Below are 22319 nucleotides of genomic sequence, written 5' to 3' on the forward strand. Positions count from 1 at the left end.
GGGCGTGGCCTCTTGGCCCCTCCAGTAGGAGCCTTGTCCCAGGCCTGGGGGCGGCTTAGTTTCTTAAATAATGGGGAGGGGCTGGAGAGGGGTTCAAAGATGTCCCAAGTTGTGACTTCCTGACCTAGAGCCCCCCACTGTGGGAGTTACCCTCTGTCTCAGCCTCGCCTGCCCTGAAGGCTGCATGTCGCACTTGGGTCTTTCATCTGTCTGCATCCTGCATCTCCCAGGTCCCGCCTGCTCTGTGCCAGCTCCCCTCATGAGCCCCCAGGTGCCCAGGGAACGGTGACATCACAGGGTGGCCCATGACCAAGGATGGGGGCCCAGCGCAGACACCGGTCCCGCTGGAGGAATCCGGGAAGGCTTCCTGGACACGGCCATGCAGGAGCCGCAGAAACAGGCAGAGCTGGCAGCTTGAGGAGAGCCAGGGGGTACAGTGGGGCTCTTGGGTGTTCTGGCACCCCTGCGGGAAATGCCTGAGGCGAGGATGCCATGTGCTGAGGCCCGCGCAGTCGGGGGGGGGGGGGGGCCTGATTACATGCTGTCGGGAGGGCTGTCTCGATGTCCAGGTCACAGCGAGCCTGTGGGGAGCTTCAGGGTGACCTCGGGCAGCCCTAGTTGGGCAGGAGGCTGGCAGGGACCTGGTGAGACCCTGAGGCTGGTGAGGCAGTGTGGGCCAGGAGAGGGCTGGCAGACTGCTGGTGGCAAGCAGAAGTTTATCTCTTGTCCTGGGGTGTGTTGGGCAAGCTCTGGGCACATCCCCAGCCTGTCTGATAACCTCAGTTTCCTCATTTGTAAATGGTGTGTGTGGGGGGGGGGTTTGGGTGTGGTGATCTCAGACAGGGACTGTGAACCAGTGAGGCCAACTCTGCTTCCTGCTCCAGTGTGACCCCCACCCACCAGGTCCCCCACCCCATGATCTGGGGCTGCAGGGATGAAATTGGAAGCCACCCCCACTTTTCTCCTGGGGAGGCTAGTCCAGGTGGGCTGGGCATGTGACTAATCAGCCCAGGTTGGACTGAAGAGGCCAGTGGACGTGGCCTGCAGGCTCTGCATCAGAGATGCACCAGGAGGGAGAGGGAGCTTAGCCAGGGAGCTTAGCCGTTCACCCCTCCACCCCCAGGGTTTCTCAGGACAACCAACATTATCACTCCGGGAAGCCTGGCCCAGGAGAGGCCCTGATTTCCCCCTATTTGCATAGCCACAGCAGCAGGAAGCTGGAGGCACATTGCTTCATTGGGGCTGGACTGCACGGGCTCAATTTGGATGACCCAGTCTGGGCTGCCCACCCTGCCCCCTTCCCAGACAGCTGGCAGAGGCCCCAGCTGGGCATCCCTTCCTGTGGCCAGACAGATGGCCGGATAGGAGCACCTGGATGTCGACATGGAGCCTCTGAGCAGGCCAGCTGCGTCCCCCAGGAAGGAAGGGGGGGGCTGCCACTAGTGACAGCTGGTGGCTCCCCTGGAGTCAAAGTGCATCTAGCTATCGCTAAGCCAGGCCGGCATTCCCAGAAGTGACAGGCAGACTTTCCTCCTGCAGGAAGTGTGCCTGGCCGCTACCTGTCCCTCTCCATTCCCAGACTCCCCAGATCTTTCCCGAAAGTTCAACTGAGCCAGGAAGCTGGTATCTTGATGGCCCTCAGCAGGTGCTGGGCGGGGCTCAACATGGTGCTTAGCTGCGCTCAGGAACCAGGAGTTTGGGGGCCAAGCCGGGGCTCAGATCGCCAGTGGCCAGTGCCCTGAGGGCCCTGGCATCCCCGGGCCTCAGTCTCTCCAACTGCACACTGCACACACACACCCACCTCAGTGGTGTTGAGGCCGCGCGGCGGAAGCCGCAGCCCATACAAATGTGGTTCCTGAGATTCTGGAGCCGGTGGGTCCCTTAGGATGCAATGCTTTGGGCCTCTTCTGGCAGCGATCAGAAGGGAGACAACTGCATATAATAACATGAGGAGGGAGCCGGGGAGGGAGCAGGGAGGCCCCCATGGGCGCGCATGGGAGGCCCACGAAGGGAGAGAAGCACCCGGGTGGGGGCTGGGCTGAAGGAAGGAGCCCATTTGGCTGGCTCAGAGCCCAGGGCGGGCAGCTGGAGGCCCTCCCCTGTTCGAGGACCCCAGAGAAGGGCCGAGGAAGTCATGTGCTGGCTGGGAGTCTAGGAAGCTTCCTGGAGGAGGCATGTCTGAGCCGGTCTCGAAGACCAGAAGAGGTGTCGGCCACTGGGGAGGCCTGCACCTGGGCTGTCTCACCCCATGGTCTTCAGGACCCCCTGCTGAGGCAGGACAGCGTAGTGACACCACGCCTGGTCCTTCCCCCAGGACCCCAAGGACACCAGGCACCTTTCCGGCCGAAGCAAAATTCCAAGTCACGCTTTGAACGGCCGGGGGTCGGTCCCTGGTTTGGGCGGACTGTAGCAACCTACACAGCCTGTTGTTTCCAGCATCTCTGAGGCAGCTGAGGTGGAGCGGCCACGAGGCGGAGGCCCAATGCTCTGCTCCTGATTCCGGCCCCGCTGGAGAGCCGAGCGAGTCCGGACTCCTGGCTCAGCCTCCGACTTTTCTTGGCTTCCTGACGTCTGGGAAAGAGCCAGCACAGTGTCCAGCAGACAGACCGGAGGTGGTCCTCCGTGGGGTGAGCTGTGAAGGGCTCAAGTGTGACCAGGACACCGAAGGAGAACCTGCCCTGGGCTGCCACCTCCATCCATCCCCTCTCAGAAAACACTGGAATCTCTTCCAGGTGGACTGGCCTCCAATTTCTAGAACCACCGGGGGTCAGTGGGCTGATTCCATAGGTGCGGGTGCCAGGAGTCACCACATTCTAGAAAAACACCCTGCAACACCCCCTTTCTGGGTTCAGCAGGATTCTTCCTTTCTTGGTCCCTTTGCATATGCAGATCAGTGTGGAAGCTCTGCGGAGGGTTCTCAGCCCAGCAGGAGGGCGAGAGAGACTGGCCTGAGTTCCAGCTGCACCAAGATCCCTGCTACCCATCACCCCACAGACTCCTGATTTCTGCTCCTCTCCAAGTGCTCCCCCAGAATTCCTCAGGCCTGAGGACACAGCACACCCCACCTCTGAGACGTCTCACCTGGCTGCTCCACCTCTCCTTGCCTCAATTTTCTGCAGAATGAGGATGTGGAGATGCTTTCAGCAGATGACACTCGGGGTTGTCACTTCTGCTGGTCAAAATGAGGGGAGTTTGGGCCCTTGCGTGGACTTGCTCCGGCAGCTGCTCAAGGGTGATGAGCGTGGCAGGAGGGAATGAACAGCAGCCTGGGGCCCAGGTCCCGGCTTCAGAAATTCTTCACTGTCATTACTGTTGTGCTCTCCCCCGCTCCCCAAGCTTCTGGAAAGTTCTCATTACACCGCCTCACTTTTATGAACCATCTAAATCAGTATGTGTCTCATGGACCAAACTATCCAAAGATGATTTTTGCTCTTATGACAAAAGGCAAAAAGGAAACATAGCAGACAGTGTCTGTGCCACCAGGCACCCCTAGTGGGGAGGGTGGCCCCCCAAAACACCCTCCCCGGAATGACCTTGTACAGGCTGTGTGTCTCACTGCTTCCTGCTTTCACCATAGGTCACTATGGTTTGAGGCTTTATATGTTATTCGGTATGACTTGGTAGGTTATTTTGGGAGTCTGGGGTTGCACAAACATTTTCCATATAAACGAGCTGTAATTGCTTCTTCAATCTTTGCCATTTTGGCCTCCGAAAGTCTTCCAGGCAACACTGCTTTTGGACAGCAGGGGAAAGCTGTTTATTGTGGTGAGTCAACTGTGCTGTCAACCCCCAGAAGGTAAGCCCAGGGCAGGGCCCCGCCCAGCCCACCTCCAAACCTGGCAGGCCCAGGAGGGGGTCCCTGCCCTGCCCACAGCCCCTGACTGGCAGGCTGAACAAGCCTGCTGAGAATTTAATTCTCACTTTCCCCCCAAAGCCCTGATTCACCGTCTGCCTGGTAGGGGTGGAGGGGTGGACTCTGAGTAGCAGGGCCTGAAGGCCAGCCTGCTGGGAGGCGACTCAGGGAGCCCTGCCCGCACATCACCCCAGGAAGTGATTAAGTGGGGAGTCACAGATGTGCACCATGAAGTGGGGAGTCAGGGTCCAACCTGTTATTTTGACTCAGGCATCCCCTCCCCCTCTCCACGCCAGGTGCAGGTACCAAGCAATTCACCCATTGATTCATTTTGCTCTGGCCATTCATCACATAAGATCAATGCTGGTGGCTCATGCGTGTGACTCATCTTCATTCATTAGTAATAAACCCCGCGATCCTCTGTGGCCACCTCCCCATGCTCCCTGCCAAGTGCCTCTTCTGCAGGCCTCTCAGGCCTAAGAGGAGGGCTGTTATTACCCCCATTACACACGGGGGAAACTGAGGCACAGGAAAGCTCAGGACCGCCACGTGGAGTCGAGGCCTGCACCATGTCTACAAGATATCTCCCTGTTCCTTCCTGTGCCCCGCCTCTCCTGCTGGGTTGGGGGCCCCTCCTCTACTACTGTAACAGTCTGAGAGCACCCCAACCCTGACACGTGACCGGGGACAACCCCACAATGTGATCCTTGAGGGCAGCTGCCAGCACTGGCTTCCCCACTCTCAGCTCCTGGAGATGTGCTTCATGGAGGTCCAGGCCCCAAGAGGCTACGCAAGGTTCCCACACCTGCATCTCACGTGCACGCGCCCAATTCCTGGGCAACTTCCGGAGACGTCCGTATCCCCACCGTCTGGCCTCTGCAGGCGGGCCCTTTCTGCTCCTCAACTCAGGGACCCCTTAGCTAGGTGGGCCGGGGCGTGGCTGACGGGGCTTTGTCTCTTTTTTTCCCCCAAATATTTATTTATTTGGACATACAGAACTGGGGTACAGGCCAGAGGCTCAGGGGCAGTGAGAGGCTTCACCAGAGACAGAGTGGGGAGCAGAACAGGCAGATCGACGAAGTACACTGCTGAGGGGCGCAGCGGGCGGGTCAGGAGGGGTCTGTCATGCCTTGTGGTCACCTCCAGGGCGGGGATCGAGCTCGCACTGGCAGCGGCTGCTGCCTGCTTGCAGTGCTGCGTCCTAACCCGCTGCACCACCAGGGAGGGCCCCCAGGTTGACTCTTAACTGGGGACTCACCCTTCCCTTCCTCTTCATCCCTCCCTTTCGGGGTAACATGCTGGTGCCCACCGCCCATGGGGGGGGGCCCTGCAGCAGAGTTGGCAACTCCAACCTGCCCCCGTGCAGAAATCCAGAAAGCAGCTGGGACCTCTTGGTCCACCTGTGTCCCTGTGCCCAGCACTGACTTCTCCAGGCTCTAGGGGTGACGTTGACAGCGCCCCCTCCTCTCCTCCCGGCATCCGGCAGTGGCAGCAGTGGCCGAAGCCCTCCCACGCCACCGATGGGCTCCTCCTGCTGGCCTCCCCTGCCGGGGCCGCCGGGAGCCCTGTGTGGAGCTGGCGATACCGCGCGGAGCCCCTGGCATGGGCTCGGAGTCCCTGACAGGCAGGGGTTCCTGCACCCTGTGGTGGACGTGTCCCTGGTGAGCCCTAACCCCTGGCTGTGTTCAGCCACTGTGGCTGGAGACTGGTACTGCCAGGTGAACACGGCGATGCCAGGTCTCCAGCTGGAATCCTCACCACAGGACACGTGGGAACTCCGAGCTCTGCTGTGGGCGCCTCACAGGTGGTGGGCACCGTACTGGGCAGCCAGGCCCCCTTCAGCTTATTCAAGTCCCATGTCCACCTCCAGGCTGCCTGCTATTGCCACGAAGCTAGACACCAGCCTCCTTTGAGTCATCCGGACCCCTCCACACTCTCTGGACTTCTCTCGTCCCCACACTGTCCTCCCTTTTTAGGCTGAGAGGGCTACTCTCTGTTTTTCCACCTGGTAACCACAAATCTCATTTCTTTTTGTACATACCCCCCCCCCGCTTCCCCCCTAGATACCACATCTAAGTGAGAGCTACAGTGTCTTTCTCTGACCTATTTCACTTAGCACAAAGCCTTCCAGCTCCATCCACGTTGTCAGAAACGGCAAGCTTTCCTTCCTTTTCATGGCTGAATAGTATTCCACACAGCCATACAGTCATATGTGCCTCATCGACGTCTCAGTCAACAACGTGGCCCCACGTCACCCCATCAGCATGCTCTGTGACGTCTGTAGGAGCCTCCTCACCACGCATCTCTGGGACACCCCCCTCCGTTCACCCACACTCGCTGCAGGTCCTGTCTCTGTTCATCCATCTATAGATCCTGATGGGCCCAGAATCTGGGCTACTGTGAATGACATGGCAGAGAACACGTGGTGCTGTGACACCATTTCCTCGCTTCCCTGGGATAAACACCAGAAAGCAACTGCTGGCTCGCACGGCAGCTCTGATTTGAATTTCTGGGAGACCTCCCCCCGGTTTTCCACAGTGGCTGCACCGGCCTCTGCCCGTCCTCCCGTGCCAGGCCTCCCCCGGTCGGCTTCCTTGAGCGTGTCATCACTCATCTGGTGAGAGCCTTTCTGGCAGGGGCAGGTGACAGCTCGGAGCAAATTTATGGTAGACCCAACCCTTTGAAAAACTAATTACAATCGAAAAGGATGTTTCACAGCACTGCGGGGGAAGCGGCTCTGGCCTGGAGCCCACCAGCAAGAGACTAAACAAACACGGAAAACCAAGGCGGCGGCTCTGGCTCCAGAGCGGGGAGCGGGCTTCTGTGTAGCACAGAAGGGGAGCGGTTCCGACGTGCGGCTGACGGGTGAAGAGGCGGCACTCACAGGAGGCCGTGTCCGCCTGGAGGGCCGGAGGGACCCTGGGCCGACTCTCCTGTGGGCTGAGCTTGGGGGAGCCTCGGTGCTCCCCCAAACACAGCGCCCTTCACCCGGGGGCCTGCAGGCATGTGGGAGTCACTGGGGCGTCTGGGGGGAGCGTGAGCTGTGGTTTCTGAAGCTCCCGGGGCTGGGGGGGCAGGGTCTGGTCCCGCAGACAAAAGCTCTACCCCAACCTCACAGACCCCTCTTTGGCTGTGGGGGATGCAGGCGGGCAGAGACGGGGTTGCTCTGGACCCTGCTCCTTTCTGGAGCCACCGTGATTTTCTCCACCTTGCAGTGCCTTTAGGAACCAGGGAGGAAGGCACCGGGGAGCAGCGGACGGGAGTGGGGGGCGCCAGTGCCGGGGACGAGGACAGGGACGAGGCTGGGTGTGCAGTGTGCGCGGCGTGGTGTGCACACACGCTGGTGTGCATGTGTGTTCACGCACGGGCACCCGTCCACACGCGTGTTCCAGCTCCAGGGCAGAGCTGCAGGGCCCTTCGGGGGGCGAGCCAGCTTTCGCAACTGCCTTCTACTCTTCTCCTCCTCTGCTTTATTCTTACCTGATCCAGAATGTTCTCCAGCCAGCTGCAGCCTGAGTGGTCCTGCTGAAACCTAGGATGTGGCCCGGCCTGTCTCCCTGGGAGAGAAGTCCAGGCCCCCCCGTGGCCTCCTGTCTGCCCCAACCTGTCCTACTCCCTCCCACACTCATCTCCCCGAATCCTCTCCAGCTGCCCGGCCCCACAGCCCCCATCGGGGGCCCCAGGGCCTTTGCACTGGCCATGCTGCCTGCCTGGATTACTCCTACCCCGCCACCCTCCCACATCTCTGCTCCGGCTTAAAATTCCAGCCCTTTCTTTCCCGGCCTCTGCTCCCCACTCCAGGCTAATACTTGGGTCTCCTCAGTGTCACAGGGCTTCCAGGCTCTGGGGACTTGATGTTTGTTTTTTTCCTTTTCATTGCCTGCCTCCGCCCAGTGGGTGGGCTGCCCCGGGGCCATGGGCTTTTGTCTGCAGCTGTGCCACCCCCAGCCAGTGCTTGGTATATAGTAGGCACTCAGTCAGTGCTGGGTATACAGTAGGTGCTCAAACAGCACTTACAGTGACTGTTCAAAGGCAGGGAAGCGAGCCCTTCCCTGGTACTCGCTGCAGCCCGGGGGGCGGGGTGTGGGGTTGGCCAGTGCGCCCTGCAGGTGCTTCCAGGTGACAGATGCCACCGGCCAGGCTGAGGGTGCAGTTCTCAAGGTATTTTGGCAGCATTTGTCCCAAAAGTGCTGTCCACATCCAGGTGGATTGGCAGGAAGCCCCAGGGCAATTAAGTGCCAGAGATAAACAGGTTCAAGAGAAGATTCCGTGATAAGATGAGCACCCTACCGTTCCTGGGAACTTGCTGAGCTGGTGAAGGGGGCAGGTGGGGCCTGTCGGGGCAGCTGGGGCCAGCGAGGGGTGGGGGCTCCTGGCTCTGCCTGCTGAGAGGCACTGCCACTTTTAGCTGGGTGACCCTGAGTCACGGTGACGCCTCTTACAGCAGGGGCAGAACAGCACCAGGGGCGCAGAGCTGTTTGGGGGAGAGGTAGATGTAGCTCAGACATGGCGGTCACTTAGCAGGATCTGGCTGTGGGAAGGCCATCGCTGTGTGGCCTCGGGTCAGTCACTCAGCCTCTCTGGGCTGGTTCTCAGTTGCTTCTCTGCCAAGAGCCTCATGTCAACCTCAGAGGCGGGGGAAGCATGCTGGCGGGCAAGAGCCTCTGCTTGCAGGGTGGGTGGGGCGAGGGGGCGCCCCTCTGGCTCCAGGGAGACCTCCCACCAGGAACCTCTGGCCTCAGTCGAGGCGGGGCAGAGCCAGTCAGCCCGAGCAGAGGGACCAGCCTCTGGCCGAGGAGGGGGAAACCCCCGAGGCTTCACAGAGGAGGTGCGAAAGGGCGAGGGTTAGAGCTACCACGCACGCTGGGGGTGCTGTGGTGGCACAGGCGTGTGGCTGGCGGCGTGTCAACGGTCTGACCTTTCTGGAAAGCCGTCTGGCAGTTTCCAGTCAGAGCCTTCAAGGGCTTTAGGTCCCGATGCTCTTCTGAGGACCAGCAATAGGACAGGTGGACGCAGGTGTCTGTACGAGGAGGTCACTGCAGGGTGGTTTCGAACAGGAAACGTGGAAGCCACAGCAGTGTCCGCCCAGGGATGGCATCCTGGGAGGGGGCAGGGCACAGCGCCTCTCTCACCTCCTTAGAGCAGGCAGGGGTACACCCCAACCCCTCCAAAGCCGCTGTTCCCCTGGCATGCTGGGTCCCGCCTCTGTGAGCACCAGTTAACCCTCAGCCCCAGGACCCCAGAAAACATCGCGAGGCCTGTGTCACCTTTTGCTGTCAGCGGCCGCTTTGGGTGCCACCCTGGGGGGGGCAGAAAGGATGAGAGAAGCTGGGGTCTCCCAGGGCGCCTAGCGTTGAGTCGCAGCCCTGTCACTGCTGGGCCCGAGTTCCATCCCCGGCCAGAGAGGGACCCCCAGGGCGCGGCAGGCCTCTCCTGTCTCCCCGCTGCTCCCCTCAGCAGTGTATCTCAGTCTATCCTCCTGCTCTGCTCCCGCTCTGTCTCTGGGGAGTCCTCTCACCCGCCCCCACACTTCTGACCTGTACCCCAGCTCTTATATGCATAAATAAATCAATCCTAAAAAAAGTCAGAGAGAATGAAGGCCCTGGGTCCCCACACAGAGGTTTTGTGGCCTTCTTGGGTGGGGAGGGGGTCCCAGGAAGATGACTTTGGTGTGCCCCCAGGGGCAGGGTCCTCCCACGCTGGTTAGCAGGTCAGCAGAGGGGACAGGCTCCTGGAATGTGACCTAGGGGTTGCAGACTCAGGGTGAGGGGTCTGGGGTTAGGGAGAACCTCTGAAGTCACCACCGTGGTGACGGGCCCCCGGCCAGGTCTTACGAGGTGGCGTGTGGGGGGCAGGGCGGGAGGGCCTGCCCTCAGACTGAGCCCACCTTCTGGGGAGTCCCCTCGTGGACACGGGCCCCAGCCCCCCGATCTGACTTTCCAGGTATTTCACAGGAAGTCGCCCATGTTAACAGTTGTGGCTTGATTTTCCTTGAACGCCTGTGTGGGCCCAACAGAACGTGCTGGTGGGCCGGGTTGGGCCCCGGGCTCCAGCTGGCCACCTCTGGCTCAGGGGGTGTCACCAACATGTTTGGGGCCTGTGGTAGCACCCCCCTCTGGCTTCCTGACCTCGTCCCCCAGCCATCCCGCCTCCGGCCGTCAGCACCCACGGGGCCACCCAAAGAGTGGCTGACTCAAGCTGTCTGGGCTGCAGGGGGGTGGAGCAGCCAGGACACCCCGACCTGCGGCACCTCCACTGACCCGGCTTGAGCTGCAGGGCGGGGCCTTTGCGGTCATTTTTCAAGATCCCCCGGTGGGTCCCCTCGGGGTGGGGTGCCAGTGTCCCCCAGCAGGGACCAGCCCAGAGCCCCCATCGCCCCACTTGTCCCCACGGGTCTCGCTCTCCCTGGCCTCACCCCGGTCCTGGGGTTCATCCCCCCATACACCAGCAGCAGGGGAATCCTCATCTCCAGCTCTGCTCTTGGGCTCCCCATGCTAAAACAGTGGGGTTTTAAATGCAGCAGAAATAATCCCAGGAGTGACAAGTGCCAGGTAGGGGGAAGCAGGGCCGTCGCTGGGGACCCGCCGGCGGGGCCAGACGGGGGGCGGCTGCCGGGGCAGTGGGCAGGGCGCTGCGGAGAATGGGGTGGCTCTCACCGTGGCTGCCCTTCAGAGTCCCCTGGGAGCCGCGAAAGAACTCCCACGGCTCAGCCGCGCCAGAGATGCCGGCCCGGGGGGTCTGGAAGCTGCGTTTCCCAAGGCCGAGGCGCGAGAGGGAAAGTCCCGGATGGCGCGTGGGCCCTCTGTGCCGGCGTCTCACTGGAGGTCTGGGGCGGCGCGTGCTTCTGGATCGTGGACCAGCGCTCCAGGCGATTCCTCCTCCGGCTCGCGGCTGGCAGCTCCTGCCTCCGCGACCGGATGGGGTGCCGGCCCTGCAGCGGGGGTTCAGGCCTGCAGGGTGTCTGAAGGGGCCCAGGCCTCTTCTCGATTCTCGCTGGGCAGCCAAGCAGCACCACCGGCCCAGGGCCCGGATGCCAGGCCGGGCCGAGGGCTCAGCTTCCAGCCCCACCTCGTCTGCACAACCCAGGACCTGCCGCAGACGGTCCCGGTTTGAGCAGTGCCGGTGGCCACGTGGCAGGGAGCAGCGATGCCCAGCAGGGACGCGCCCTGGCCGAGGCCTGCACGGGTCCCCACCTGGCTCCGCCGAGGCTTCGTGGACGTGAGGCTGCCAGCAGCGGCTGTCTCAGCCGGCTGCCTGGGATGACTGTTGGCAGGACACGATTCTGACAGAGGCCAAGAGCGCCCCCCAGCACGCCTGCCCCTGCCCCGGGCCCTGGCAGCCTCCTCCTTACATGTGTGGCGGGAAGGCGTGGAAGGAACGGCAGGGAGGGTGACGGTGAGGCTGAAGGCCGGTTGTAGGCAAAGGCCCGCAAATGGAATTCGGGCTTTGGGGGTCTGGGACTTTGTTCAAGCATGGTCCCGTTCACCTCCCGCAGCCGTCGTGTCCTTCAGCCGCCCTCCCGTCCATGCTTCCATGTGTCCGGCGGTCCAGCCATCCAGCCCACCCGTGCAGCTGTCCAATTCTTTCTCCCTCCCACCCCCTTCGCTTCCTCCCTCTTCCTTCCCCCGCCCTCCCCTCTCCCTTCTGCCCTACTTCCCACCTGGCACATAGCACAGAGAGTCCACAGCAGGCCAGACCCTGAATCCAGCCTTGGGAAGCCTGGGTCAAACCAGACACCATCCTTGCTGGGATTCAGCTAGAGAAGGAAGACAGAGAAAATCCAGCTGGCACCACAGGGTGACCCGCGAGCTGTGTGCCAAGGGGCATCGCTGATCTGCAATGGGGGGGGGGGGCGGATTTTAAGGGCACAAGGACACAGACTTCACTGCGCAAGGCCCAGACTGAGCTGGCTCTCCTCTGCCAGCCCTTCAGGTCCTGTCTGAGGAAACTGCTGGCTGGGTACAGCAGTGCTGACGGGCTGGTCTCCCCTTGACAGAGAGGCTGGGCCTTGGGCCCAGAAGCCACGGCAGGCCAGCATCTGGCTAGAATTTAATTACATGGGTTTGCTTTCATTGTATTTACCTTTGTGGTATCTTTCATTTCTGGCAAGTACATTGACCCCTGAAAAGAGGTGTCCGCGTTCTCACCGCCAGTACCGGGGAAGGGACCTCATTTGGAAACAGTGTCTTCGCAAGGGTAATGGAGGATCTGGGGATGAGATCATCTTGGATCCGAGTAGATTCTGAATCCAGTGACCAGTGTCCCCAGAAGCAGGAGAGGTGGGTCTGACGCGGAGGTGCAGGCAAGAAGGCCCCGCGGAGGCAGACGCCGAGGTCAGGCTGACTCAGCCGCAAGCCAAGGACTGCCAGCAGCCCCGGAGCCGGCCCACTCCGGCCCTCCACCGGGCCTCTGGCCTCTGGGACTGAGCATAAAGCTCTGTTCCTAAACTACCCGTGTGTGGTGACGTGTTCTGGGAATTTAGGCCTGGGAATCAAACACAGCACGTGGCCTGGCTTTGTGGTCCTGCGGTGAAGACGCCCTTTAAAGAGACGGAGCTTATGAGGCCGGCAGGGTCAAGGAAGTGACCCTTCAGTGTTACATGTGCGTCTGTGTGGGGGTGGGGGGCGTCCGGCTGAGCTGGTGGGGGCCGCGCAGGACGGGAGTGTGCGCGGGCTGGGCTAGGGGGCAGGGGTGGAGTGCCCGCGTGGGGTGCCGGACGACCCTGGCAGCGGAGGCCTTGGCCCTGAGGTCAAGGAGGCCTACATTGCTCCATCCGTCCACCGATTCCCGGGAAGCCCTGCTTGTTCCTGGGCTGATGATTCAGAGCTGTCTTCCTTTGGAGAAAAGCACTTGAGATGTGGAGGGTTATTTCCCACCCCCCTGAAGTGCCATGAGGCGGCAGGACAGGAGGGAAGGGGGTTTCCAGCAGGCGGCGGCTGGGAAGCCGTGCCGAGAGCCGGGCATGAGGTCACTTGCAGGCAAGACACTGCCCATCGCCCTCCCCCTCCCGGTGCCCCCAGAGGCTGCGCGGGCAGGCCGGGACCTGGCTGGACGCCGGGTCACTTCCAGCTCAGGACACACAGTGTTCTTGGTGAAGCCTCCAACACCTGTGGGGGGCTGCCCAGCCTGACACTCCCAAGGCCACCAAACGGGCCACGGGCCACGCCCAGGGAGAGCCTGGGCTGGAAGGGGTATGAGGGACGCTGCCGCGGGGGGGCCTGGGCAGCGCCCCCCTGGGCCTCTGCCCCTGCCCCGAGCTGCAGCAATGCTAACTGCCTTCCAGGAGGTCTGGTCCCGCGCGTCCTCGCAGACAGGATGCCCAAGCCCACTTGTGGCCATGGCGAGTCTGGCCTCACCCTCGTCTCTCTGCAAGCTGCATTTCCTGAAGGCTGAGGGGCAAGAGGAAAAGTCCCAGATGGCGCATGGGCCCTCTGTGCCGGCGTCTCACTGGAGGTCTGGGGCGGCGCGTGCTTCTGGATCGTGGAACAGCGCTCCAGGCGATTCCTCCTCCGGCTCGCGGCTGGCAGCTCCTGCCTCCGCGACCGGATGGGGTGCCGGCCCTGCAGCGGGGGTTCAGGCCTGCAGGGCGGCACGGAGCGAGCGGGCCGGGGCTTGCACCACAGGACTCTGGGGAAGCTCGTGGAACCTGGCCGGGCCTCAGTTTCCCCAGTGTGAAGCAAGGCAGACCTTCCAGTGTCCGCCCTGTGGCTCCTGGCACAAAAGGTCCACGAATGACGTCCAGTCACTCGTCATTGCTTCATTACAGCCTTGAGAAAAAACAAATCCTGGAAACAGAAAGGACGAGGCCGCCAGACCCTGCTTTCGCTCTGTGTTGTTTAGCTTCAAGCCGCAGTTTCGCTCAAGACGGAGGTGAGGACTAAGTAGGGTCATGGGACAGTTGGCCTCTGTCCCCAGTGGAGAGGGAGGTGCCCTGCCCTGCCCCGGTCCCACCCCCACCCAGGAAGGGGACTGCCTGTCCCTGAGGGTCCTTGCTGCTGTGGGCCCGGGGGGTGCCCAGCAGGCTCGCAGGCAGCCTACGGACAGACTTGACAGCACCTGACCAGGGGTCGGCCGGGTGGGTGGGGAGGGCGGCCTGGGCAGCCCGTGCCCCCGGCCCCCACCCTCAGGAGCAGCCTCCACCCGGGCGTGCGGATGGTGCCCGTTGATGCTCTGGACTCAATCTAGGTTTTATGCAAGGCCCTGGATTTTTCTCAGCCAGGCATAAAGCCGAGCATCTGCGAGAATCTGTGACCCCATTTCCAGGCCTTTCAGGAATTCGTGCTGGCATGCCCACTCTGGCATGAACATCACCCCACTGTTGGTGGGGGCGTGGGGGCCTTCCTGTGTGCCCTGACCTCCCCAGCACAGCACAAACTAGCTCCTGGCCCCCACAGGGCTCCAACAGCCCCAACCCACAGATCCGCAGCCGGGGCCTGGGGAGAACCTGCCTGGGTGAGGGATGCAGGGCTCAGACCCTGGAGGGCGGGGCTCCTGCTTTCCAGCCTTGGGGAGGGGTCTCCCCTCGGAAGCGGAGACCACCTGGCCAAGCAGGGCGAGCGGCTCTGTCAGGCCGAGGTCACCCGGAGAGCCTTCCCGGCCACCACGCCACCAGCCAGGCGCCACCAGCCAGGCGCCACCAGCCACAGGCCATTCTTGGTAACTTTTTCACTGCTAAGTTTAGGTTTACAAGGAAACCCCAGTTTTCACTGCCACCCTGGTATTCGGTACCCACGAAGCTGAGTCACGCCGGCGAGAGCAGGTACTTCCCTGGAACAGCCCAGAAGCGTGAGGTTTCCCAGCCCCGCTCCTCCTTGGGACAAGAATTATTTACATATTTTCAGCTCACAGGAACACAAGGGACTCTCACAGTTTATGTCCAATGTCAACACGACTCCATTAAATATTTCTTATTTATTGCGTCTGGGGAAATGAGAATCGGTTCACCCGGGCTTTTTCAGGGCTGCTCGAGACCTCGGAGGACTCGCGTGTGTGGCCAAGAGGCGTGTCCTACCCCCTCCCCGGGGGTCTTGCTACTGCAGGCGGACCCTCTTTGGGGGGTTCCATCGCAAGTCCTCGAGGTGGCTTTGGGGCGGGTCCCGTTCTTTCTGGCGGGAGCGCCTGCCTTGCCTGTGGGACCTGCTGGGGCACACTCACGCCCCAACTTCACAATAACTTCCAAAGGCAAAGCTTGAGGGGGTCATGTAGCCAGTCCTGTTGCTGACTAGGCAATGCCAGGGGCCCAGTGGTGGGCCTGGGGACGGTGGCCCCTTTCTTTGCAGGGACCTGGAGGTGGCGGCCGATGGCTGAGGCCGGCCTGGCCCGTGTGCTGGTGCCACAGCCGCCCGCTCTGGCTCTTCAGGAATTCTTGGCTCTGCCTCGCTCTAGCCGACACCAGAGGCCCGGGACCACCTTGCCGGCCCCTGAGGCTGGCCCCGTGGGGGCGCAGGCAGAAGACTGGCCTGAGGGGCACCGCCTGGTCGGCAGCCCGTGTTCAGCTCTCTGGCCGCAGCCCCCCAGCCCCTGGGCCTCCCTTTGGTGCTCAGCAGCCACAGGGTTTGGAATGGCAGGTTGGAGGTGCCGAGGAGGCCCGGGCCCCTCTGCAGGCTCCCAGCACAAGGCCTGGGAAGCGTGGCCTTCTCTCCTCCTGCTGCTCCAGCGTCCTCTCAAAATTGAGCACCAGTGCGGCCCGGCCCGCTCCTCTCCCGGTCTCCACCCAGCCTGGGCCTTTCCTTCCTGGGCTTCTGGGCTGTCTTGGCTGGGCCCTCCCTCCGGGGCCCCAGGGACTTCTGCCAAAATGGCCTCCTCTTACAGCAGGGGCCTTTCTCTGTGAGCTGGTGAGCGCACCCACAGGGGCCGTCTCCATGGGGGCGTGGAGGGGCCCTCCTCCGGGGAGCCTGCTGGCAGTCAGAGGGGGCGGCGGGACACGCCGGACAGTTGGTGGAAGGGCGGCAGATGGGTGCTGCAGCCTCTCCGGACACGCAGGCACAGCATCTTGGTGCCGGGCTGAGGGGGCCTCGCGCTGGTCTCCACAGGACCCGGGCGGGCAGGTGGCTGGGCTGTGCCTGGCCGAGCGGCAGCCTGCACACGCCCAGCGCTCGCTTCAGAAACTGCCTGAGCCCCCAGGGTGAGGACCCCGGCCTGGGGCCATCCCTGGGTTGCTGCCCTTGCACCCCAGCAAAGGCCCTCCCCCCGACTTTCCTTCCCTGGCACCAGCGGGGGCTGCTGTCTTCTAGGTCCGAGTGGGTCAAACGCGGGGTCAGCAACTGAAGATGAGGGTCAAAAAGGGTCCAGTCTGGCTTTGAGGAGCGGGGCGAGGGCGGCCTGTAGCGGGGGCTGGCCGTGCCCCCTCCTGGCCGGTCCTCAGGTCACGCCAGGCCTCCCGGCTGCGCGGCCGAGAAGCCTCTGGCTCTGGGCGCTGTGTGTACCTGAGAATACCTGTGTCTTCTTCAGTTTTGCTTAAAAAATATTCTAGGCTTTCCAAGAAGGTACTTGATCGTTCCACCGGCTTGCAGAGTTAGCGAGTCGTACAGAAGTGAGAATCCTTGAGGAAAGTGGCCAAAGTCAGGCCAGGAACTCTCACGCCAAAACGCTGGGACGTTCAAGGGAAAACGAAAGTGAGACCTGTGACATCCAACCTGACGGTGGAAGATGTTTTGGATTTTTTTTTAAAGACTTTTTTAAATAAATGTTTGTCATCTGCTGCCAAAGCAGAAATAAATACCCAAAGGAGATGCTTATCTAAGTTCTACAAATTTCTACTCAAAGTGACCTTGTCTGCTTCTTCTGTGCATACGGGGGAGAATGACAGAGGAGCTCGAGGCTGGGAGCAGGCGTCCGGCCACTCGGCCCAGGAGCCCCCGAGACCAGGAGCCCGGCTCCTCCATGGGCCGCTGGGTCACAGGGGGGCGCCCCGCAGTCCCCGCCTGCGCTCAGAGGTTCCGACCTGGATTCTAAGGGAGCGCGGGAGGGCAGGAGAGGTGGCTGCAGGGTGCGGGGCCTTGGAGAGCTGGGGCGCCCCGGCGGGGCCCTGCCAGCCCTGGCAGAGGCCCCTCAGTGCTCAGCAGCGTCCTCGGGCTCGGGCTCGGGCTCGGGGTGAGCAGCCTCTTCCCCTGGGGGCGCGGCCCTGGCAGCGGGTGTGGGCGACGGGGGGATGCTGGTGAGGGTGCGGAGGCTGCAGGGGTCCACGGGAGGGACGAGGGTCAGCGACTCCACGCTCAGCGCGTCGGCAGTGTCCTCGCAGAGCAGCGAGATGGTGGGCTGCGGCGCGGGGACGAGGCTGGGGGACAGGTTGGCGGTGTCCACGTCTGCGCTCCTTGCCGGGGTCTTGCCGGGCCTGGCGTCTGCTTCTGTTTCGCTGACCGTCGCCAGCTGGTCAGGGAGGTGAGGCTGAGGCGGTTCTGTCGTCAGGGAGTCATCTGGGCGAGGGGAGAGAAGCCAAGGCACACTTAGCTCGGAGACGGCACCCGCTCCCGTCCTGCACACAGGCCCAGGGAAATCCGGGGGGCAGAGGGGGAGGTGGGAGATGCTGGCGTGGCGGAAAGGCTTGTCTCCGCTTTCTCCCGGGGACACGGAAGCTGTCTGTCCAGTCTCCCGGTGGGGAGCCGTCGGGCTCAGGGCCACCCTGACTGGTGATGAGGGAAAACCAGGGGCAGGTGTGTGCTCCGCTGGCGGGCGGGGAAGCGAGTGCCCGGGTGCTGGGAACCGGCGGGGCGGGCTGTGCCGGGGTGCTGTGCCGGGGTGCGTCTAGGGCCCCCCGCCTGGTGATAAACACACGCGTGGGGGAAGTGGCTCGGGAGCTGCTACACCTGGTGCCATTTGCCCAAGAAGAAACCCACTGCCACAGTACGGGGGAAACAGGAATTCTCTGCCGCTCGCCAAACCAAGCCAGAACCCGGGCTGTGGGCCTGCTGAGAGCTTAGCTGGCGCCAGACGGGCGCGTGGCCGTGGGGCCACTCGAGCAGCCACGTGGAGGCTCCACCTGATGACGGATGCAGTTCTTTTCAGAGCAGCGATGCCCTTTTGGGGCGCTCTTCAAATTCCTCGTTTGAGTTACAATTTACCGATCTGCTTCCTAGTGACCCTGGCGAACATGGCTGAGGTCATGTGGAAATTTCTTTGTGGAAATTCACCAACACTGGTAAGGAGGGTGGAAATTCACCAACACTGGTAAGAAAGCAGTGGGTCTCTTGCTTGAAAGCAAATTTCTATTTGCACAAACCATGGGGCAAGGAGCCAGGGGGCGGCAGGGGTGGGCAGGCATGCCGGGCCCGGGGTGCTGGAAACGCCTTCGGAATCAACGGGATTCCAGGAACGTTAGACCTTTTTTTCCCTTTTACGTGAAGCCAAAACAAAACAGAAGCACAAACTGAACACAGAGCAAAAGGATGGAAGAACCAAGAGCAAAATAAAGGGCACACAGGGTGGGATGGGGAAGCACAGAGGCACAGAGCCACGCCCAGTCTCCCAAGGCTGCCGCCCGCTCACGGGAGACGCGGCCAGACGGGCTCGAGAGGCTCCGAGCACGTACGTGGTTTCCTATTTGTTTTGTTTTAAGAGAACAGGCGCAGGGAAGATGACTGTACAGGGCTGAGGTCGGCCTGGTTCAGGACGGAGGCTGAGCACGACTGCGCCATGCCTTGGGTGGGGGCCGCGCCCCGAGGTGCCGAGCAGCAATCCCGAGCGCCCGTTTCTCTGGGTCTCAGTGAATGTGCGCCCTTCGGTAAGGAGCTTATGGGGAGGGTCTGGTCCGCTGAGCATAGGAAACGGGGTTCTGAGCATGGGCCTCAGCTGCCCTCTATGCTCCCGTGCGGGGCTGAATCCCAGGCCCGCAGGGTTCAGATAAGGCAAATCCTCCAGAAGGCACTTTGATGGCGCCTGGAGACTGCAGCGCCTTCCCAGGGGCCCTGGAAACTTCCCTCCTGGCTGCATTTGCATGCAGATATTCAAAAAGGCTGGGAACCTCTTTGCCCCACGCCTAGTGGGGCATTCGGGATGAGGCTAATCAAGGCTGTGGGAACGTTGTCACAAAGAAAGAACCAACGAACAACTCCACACACTCAAGCTGGTTTCGTCTTTAGAAAGGAACCAACACTTGTATGAAAGGGGTCAGTTTTTCTCTTAAAAAAGTAGACTGACTTTTCTCACTCGTCAGCCACCACACTCCCTATAAACTAAGAGCTGCTCCCTGAACATGACGTGCAAATACACACGCGGGAAGAGGGAGAACCCGGCCGTCTGCAGGGGAAGCGGCCTGGACCTAGCAAGGGATCACTCCGCTGGGGCGCAGGCTGGAGTCTGGAGTCACCGGTTGGCGTCAGGGAGCACTGACTTGCAGGAGGGGAGGCCGGGGCGGGAATCCCCAGACCCCCGGGTTCCTCTGGTCCTACCCCGAGCTGACCCGTGTCCCAGGCTGGCTCCCTCAAAGCTGGTCTGCAGCTTCGGGGCAGGTGCTTGGCTGACCCTTGTCGAGCGAGTGGCCATTTCCAGTGAAAGTCTGGGTTTGCGGTGCTCAGGCTTAGGGTGGGAGACAGGAGGCGCACAGCACAGCGAGGGGGCAAAGCACAGAGAAAACGGCTTGAAACGCAAAAGAAGGCAAAAGGCTCCTGACTGCCAGGCAGGGGTGGGGAGGGAGCCCCGGGGCCCACAGTGGCCAGGCCGGGGTGGCGGGTGCCTGAAGCGCGGGAGGGGCGGGGGAGGGCCCCATCCAGCCCTAGCCAGCTGGCATTAGGGTTTTCGCTGTACACGGCTGGGCCCACCACTCAGCTTCGAGCACGGGCAGGGGAAGAAAGAAAAAGACAAAAAGAAACAAATTCACTTGGTTGCTTTTTGAAAATTCTACCGCCCGACCCTGGAGGCCTACACTGGGGGGCATTTCAGGATGACATGGGGTAAAGGGCGGGGATTTAAAGGACGGGCCGCCAGACATGCGAGGCCCTAACGGGCTTGGGGGGGCGGCGGGGAGGTGAGCCTGTGGCTCTCGGTGGCCCACGCGCGGCCCCACTTGCGTGCGGGCCCGGCGGTGGTGGGGCGGTGGGCGGGGGCGGCTGGGCCCGCGAGGCTAATGGGGGAGACCTGCCTGCGTGGACCGTGCGGGAGTTGCCGTGACAGCTGCCGGTCGAAGCACTAAACCCAGTGGCCGCCGTGACTGTCGGCCTCCGACAGGCTGAACACTCGCCGGCGTCCTTTCCTGCCACTCCTGACTAGAGGGAAACACAGCGACACATCATAGAAAGCCTTTAGCAATGGGCAGAGGAAGTGACACGGAGGCGACACAGAGCAGCGATGGACACCAAGCATCGACAAGAGCGTGGGGAGCGGCTGGGGGGCTGCCCGATGGAGCTCTGACAGCGGGCGTGTGGCGTGCAGCCCCCCATGCCGGGGACACCCCCACTCCGCTCCCTGGGGCCAGGTGGTGCTGGGACAGCTAAGAACCAAGCGGCTCACGCGGGGGACTCGGTCAGGTAAAGATGGAACAGTTGGGTCCTGCTGGAAAAGAAAGATGCGGTCATCAGTGCAGCGGGCCTCGGTTCGAACCTCTGGGTCAACGAACTCAATCGCCTGTCAGTTTTAGGGTGCATGGCGGGGGAGAATGGAAGTCCGGCACGCGGGGAGAGTTGGGGGGGGGGCTGTGTGGGTGCAGGGCTGCAGCCAACCGGCTCGTGAAAGCAGACCTTGGAGCCCCTGGGGCCGCCTGTGAAAGCCCACAGCGCGGCTCTGTGGGTTCTGGGCACCCTGTGGCCCCCTCCCAGCCACTGGCCAGCGCTCTCGGTCTGAGGCCTGGGGACCCGTGTCTTTGAGAATCAAGACTGAACCACAGCAGGAAGTTCTGCGCTGAGGTGCCATGTGGCGGCAGGCGGGTTCCACAGCTGAAACAAAAACATCAGGCGCATCACCGGCCAGGAAGAAGCACAGACATGGAGTCAGAGGGACGACGCTGGACGTGAAGGCGCAGGACAGACTGCGTGCAAGCGGCGACTGCCTCTGGCTGTACTTAATGGTTCAAAGTGGGTAAATGGGGCCCTCCCTGGTGGCGCCACCGGTTAAAGCACCGCACTATGAAGCTCTCCGAAGCCACCACAGCACGAGTTTGATCCCCGGCCAGGGAGGTGACCCACAGGGTGCAGCAGACCTCTCCTGACCCACCCCCTGCTCCCCTCAGCAGTGGATTTCAGTAGATCTGTCTGTTCTGCTCCCCACTCTGTCTCTGATGAATCCTCTCACCCCCCTGGACCTCTGGCCTGTACCCCAGTTCTGTAAGCATAAATAAGTAAATCTTAAAAAAAAAAAACGGGCAAGTGCTACACTTTGTGGTCTGTGTATTTTACACCGTCACAAAGTGCCTGGGAGACGCTGTGGAGGAAAGCACACCATCTGTCATAAAAGTCCAGTCTGACCACGGCCAGGGATGCGCCTGGCTCTCAGTTGGCCCAAATGGGACTGGGCGCTGGGGTGCAGCCTCCGCTCACACGGCGAGCTGGGGTTGTGTGTGGGGGGGTTCTGTGGCCTCCTGACTGGGCGACTGGGAACCACGCTCCTCCTTTCGCTAGTCCCTTGGGGAAAGAGTCCGGCGGCCACAGCTCAAGCCTCCCCCTGCCTGGCAGTGCACGCAGGGACGGCCACTGCCCTTTATGCAGACTCTGCTTTTCCACACTTCCCACCCCCTACATGCCGTGGGAAGCACAGGGCCCCGAGGCTGGGGCAGAGAGGCTGTCGGGCGCTAGGGTGGGTCACAGGCTCCTGGCTGAGGGGCCACGTGTGCCGCTGCCTCGCATGTGCGTGTGCACACGGGCGTGATATGGAAAATCTTCCTAAGATATTCCTACTCGTCCCACAATTGGTGCCAAAATTGGGTCTATTTTCTTTTCTTTTTCCCGCCATACGTTCTCTACAATTTCAGCTTCTCAAAACCATAAAATGCTTAAGGGGAAAACATGCTGACTCAACCCTGTAATTTTCTCACTGCGGAACGAGCTGAGGCCTGCAGACCAGCTCTGCCGGCGAGTGGGCGATGCGCCGCCGGGTCCCGGGCGCCCGCCCAGCCGGCGCCCACTCTGGGACGGGACGGGCTGCTCCTCTGCCAAGCACAGTGGGAGCAAGGGGCCTCCTGTTTCAGGTGTCAACAGACAGGTAAACAGCTGACCATGCAGGAAAGAATCTTCTCAATCCCCACTCCGACTGGTTCCTCTGGTCACCGAGGAATTTGGTCTTGACCCTCCCTACAGTCTGCAGCATCTCTTGGCCCCAATTTGAGGGAAGCCCTTGCTGAAAAACCCTGTCAAGTGTCCCCCCTCACAAGCGTCACACGTGCCCCCTCACACGCATCCCCTCACAAGCGTCCCCTCACACATGCCCACTCACATGCACCCTCACACGCGTCCCCTCACACGCGTCCTTTCACAAGTGTCCCCTCATACACGTCCTCACACGCGTCCCCTCACATGTGCCCCCTCACACGTGTCCCCTCACA

General features: G+C 61.9%; 1 protein-coding gene across 6 annotated transcripts in view; it reads right to left on the bottom strand.

Moving 5' to 3' along the window:
* Positions 1 to 14734: 14734 nt before the first annotated feature.
* CLEC16A (C-type lectin domain family 16, member A) overlaps positions 14735 to 22319 on the bottom strand; it is a 168878-nt gene continuing 161293 nt past the window's right edge. For 3 of the 6 annotated variants that reach the window (XM_012731952.1, XM_012731951.1, XM_012731954.1), the window contains 2 exons: positions 19929 to 20048; positions 14735 to 17268 (listed from right to left, as the gene is read on the bottom strand). In XM_012731952.1, coding sequence (XP_012587406.1) covers positions 16904 to 17268; positions 19929 to 20048 — 485 coding nt within the window. In that variant the 3' untranslated portion in view covers positions 14735 to 16903. Of the gene's footprint in view, positions 17269 to 19928; positions 20053 to 22319 lie in introns of all 6 variants that reach the window. The other 3 variants (XM_012731955.1, XM_004691757.2, XM_012731953.1) reach the window with 2 other exon arrangements.

Source organism: Condylura cristata, unplaced genomic scaffold (genome assembly GCF_000260355.1).
Source record: "Condylura cristata isolate star-nosed mole 26May11 unplaced genomic scaffold, ConCri1.0 scaffold00032, whole genome shotgun sequence".
NCBI classification, from domain to species: Eukaryota; Metazoa; Chordata; class Mammalia; order Eulipotyphla; family Talpidae; genus Condylura; species Condylura cristata.